General features: G+C 46.5%; 1 protein-coding gene across 1 annotated transcript in view; it reads right to left on the bottom strand.

Moving 5' to 3' along the window:
• Positions 1–1,370: 1,370 nt before the first annotated feature.
• The window catches only part of DCXR (dicarbonyl and L-xylulose reductase), a 7,732-nt gene continuing 5,871 nt past the window's right edge, over positions 1,371–3,231 (bottom strand). Inside the window, exons 7-8 of the mRNA XM_018561785.1 lie at positions 3,054–3,171; positions 1,371–1,529 (exon numbers count right to left, since the gene is read on the bottom strand). Of these exons, the coding sequence (XP_018417287.1) occupies positions 1,426–1,529; positions 3,054–3,171 (222 nt within the window). The 3' untranslated portion in view covers positions 1,371–1,425. The remainder of the gene's footprint in view (positions 1,530–3,053; positions 3,172–3,231) is intronic.

Here is a 3,231-nt window from a genome sequence, read left to right as displayed (position 1 = left end):
GAGCACAACAAGACGGTGGATGGATGCTTCAGCCCTGAGAGCTTCTGTTTGAGCGTTTTCCGGCTGCTTATCACAGCCACTACTCACGGTGAGTGCACCTTTTGAGGGGATATAGGTGGTATTAACCCTTATCCCCAACACAGTTCACGGAATTTCTTTTGAACATTTGTCTTTTCTGGAATATTTTTTGAACAGTTTTCTTTGATTTTGACACATCACATCAACTAACAATTTATGGTGGTTGTCACTAATTATTTCACATACCCTGTGGGATCAATGATCCAGGGCCATTGATGACTTTTTCTTATAAAAAAAGATTTTGAAGGCACTGAATATTCATGTGTATGTTATATGAATATAATTTATTTATCTGAATCACTTATATATTATATTTATTTATTGGAATTATTTTATATTTAGATTAGCGTGTAATGACTCGCCACCCGGCTTCCCGACTAGCAGGGAAGCCATCCCCATGCTTCTCATCACTAGGTGACAAGAAAGCATGGAGCCGGCTTTCTGGCCAATCATCAAGCCGGGCGTCATTACACGGCACCCGGTTTTCTAATTGGTCGGGAAGTTGGCCAGCGAGTAATTACACGCTGGCTGGATTCCTGATTGGCCAGGAAGCCGGCTCCATGCTCTCTAATCACAAGTGACAAGGAAGCATGGAGCCGGCTTCCTGATACAGGAAGCATTGAGCTAGGCATCGGGGAATTTTGGCTAGTACAGGTACTCGCCCAAATACTCGATACTAGTATCATTATCGGTGCATCCCTAGTATGAAGAATCAGGAGAAGAAGGGATAAGCTTCAACAACAGCTGATTCATGTGCCTCTTTACAGTCAGGCTGTTTTATGGCAATGATCTATATCATAGGCAAACTCCGGCCCCCCAGCTGTGGTAAAACTACCAACCCCATCATGCATTGCATCAGCCTCTGGGAGTCATGCCTGTGGCTGTCAGGGTCTTGCAATGCCTCATGGGATTTGTAGTAGCACCACAGCTGGAGGACCGGAGTTTTCCTACCCCCGATCTATTACTAAACCCTTCATAACCAGCAGCAAACTAATTGGCAAGGAGTGACAGGTCCTCTTTAAACCCACATTCAGATGCACCTTTGTTATTCCTAAGCATTCAGAGCCAGCAGACCGCGCTCAATAATGGACGCCGGAGCGCGTGTTCAGAATAATGGTTTATTGATTTACCTCTGAGGCTGCTAGCGACACCAAGTCTACAGATGGTTTCTTTCTACACTGTTGTCACGCATCTAATCGCCGCTCCGCGCACCTCCAGGGACCCAATGGAAGAATAAGCACGCTCAAGGTTCAAGCTTGGCAGCTGCAGAACTCTGTACGGCGTTCCGGCCAATTAAAGAGCAGAGAGGTTGCGGGCTGTCTACATTTCGGGAACACGTCGGGCCTCTCAGCTGATGAGGTAGCCCCCATCCACGGGGAGACACGCACCCGTGGTCATCCCACTCTTGTCGCTGAGCAGGAACAGGATGCTATTGACCACATCTTCCACCTCTGGAAATGAAGAGGCGACATTTAAAATGAATCCTATACAAGGCAATAACCCTTCCCCTCGTCCACATCAGTCTTGTGGCCAAAGGAGCTTACACTCTAATGGCATTAAATTCTCCATGCTGTGTGTGTTACAATATTACGGGAGTAGCCCCTCCGCAAGGGTGCTCGTTTTGCTCTAGGGGCCAGAATACAGAAGATACCCTCACGTGATCCTCACCTCTCTGCCCCACTGCGCTAGCAGTGGTATGTCCCTCAGTGTCCTCACATCCAATGCAGGTCAATGGACTTGTATTGGACGTGATGACGTTAGTGGTACTCAGTGGGACCGGTTTTGCAGGCAGGCGGGACCGAGGATCAGGCGACTATCTTTTTAATTTTAGACCCTAGACCAAAAGAAGCACTTAACCCCTTGCAGTGCAGGGGTAGCCACACTGCAAAGGTTACGTTTTACAATGCCCAGGGCTCTTCTTTAAAGTGCATCTAAACCCAAAACCAACAATACCATATATAGTGCAGCTTACCATTCCTCAGATGTGGCGGCTGCACTAGTTTTATTTTTTTAGGCGTTTTCCATTCATTTTCACCTGGTGATCCTGCCAGCTTCCTGTCCTTGGGTGACAACACTCAATCACTATACTGTATTCATGGAGCAGCAGCTTTGTCAGCCTAGGACAGGACTACAGAAGACCTCCCGATCGCCAGGAGATGCTCTGTCATTCACAGAAGATAGCTGGGAAAGCTGAAGACATTGAGCTTTCAGACAGGAAGTCAGAAGGACACTCGATTTATCAGGTATTTTCTGTACGGACAGAAAATGTTCTTACCCTGAAAACAGAAAATGAATGCCGCGGCCGCATGTTAGGACTGCAATCTATGACATTTTTGTTTTTGGGTTTGGATACACTATAAAGCCCATTGCAATGTGACAGGTTCTCTTGGAAAGACAACATGCATTCCTGCATGAGTTCTAGCAATGGGCCGCTCATGCCTGAGCACTGCATTCTGGGAGTAAGGGCAGAAGGTCACATGCTCCCCCATACCTGGAAGTACCAGGTATTTCCCCAGGGCTGCAGTATGGAAGCACAGCAAAGGAAAGTATAAGCGGGTTGAAGGGTAACCTTATAAGAGGCTCAATCACTTTCCCCTGAATTGGCCAAGGAGAAGACTCTCTCTAATGTTTTTATTGTCCCCACTGGAGAGATGTACCCTTACTTCCTGTCCCATTGACAGGGTGTCACAAGGACAGGAAATGATGGGATATTTCTCCAGTGCAGACAGACAGCAACAAGAGCACATTCTATTAGGATTGTGCAGAGAGGTTAGAACATCATTTTGTTTTGTATTGCTCTCTGTATCCTCCTGTTGTGGTGACAACCTCATCTCTCATTTCTTGTCCTGGTTGTCACCAGTACACAGACAGCAATAAACACATGATAGGGATTCTGGTTCTTACATAATCTATGGCAAATGTTGAAAATTTGGGCTAAGGTTGACGTCAGGCCAACATAAAAAGTGACTACTGACCTGCGAAGCGCCTCATGGGAATCCGATTTAGCATTGGCGCGGCCTTCTGGGGATCACTCCAGTTAGCACGTCCCATATCAGTCATTACCACTGTGGGGTTCACGCAATTGACACGGATCTAAAAATCAAAGAAGTATTTATCGCATGCTTAACAGTTGTTGTTTTTTTTTGGGGGGGG

The sequence above is a fragment of the Nanorana parkeri genome, unplaced genomic scaffold, assembly GCF_000935625.1.
Source record: "Nanorana parkeri isolate BGI_ZX_2015 unplaced genomic scaffold, ASM93562v1 scaffold544, whole genome shotgun sequence".
In the NCBI taxonomy this organism is placed as follows: Eukaryota; Metazoa; Chordata; class Amphibia; order Anura; family Dicroglossidae; genus Nanorana; species Nanorana parkeri.
This window is presented reverse-complemented; position numbering and strand designations above follow the sequence as displayed.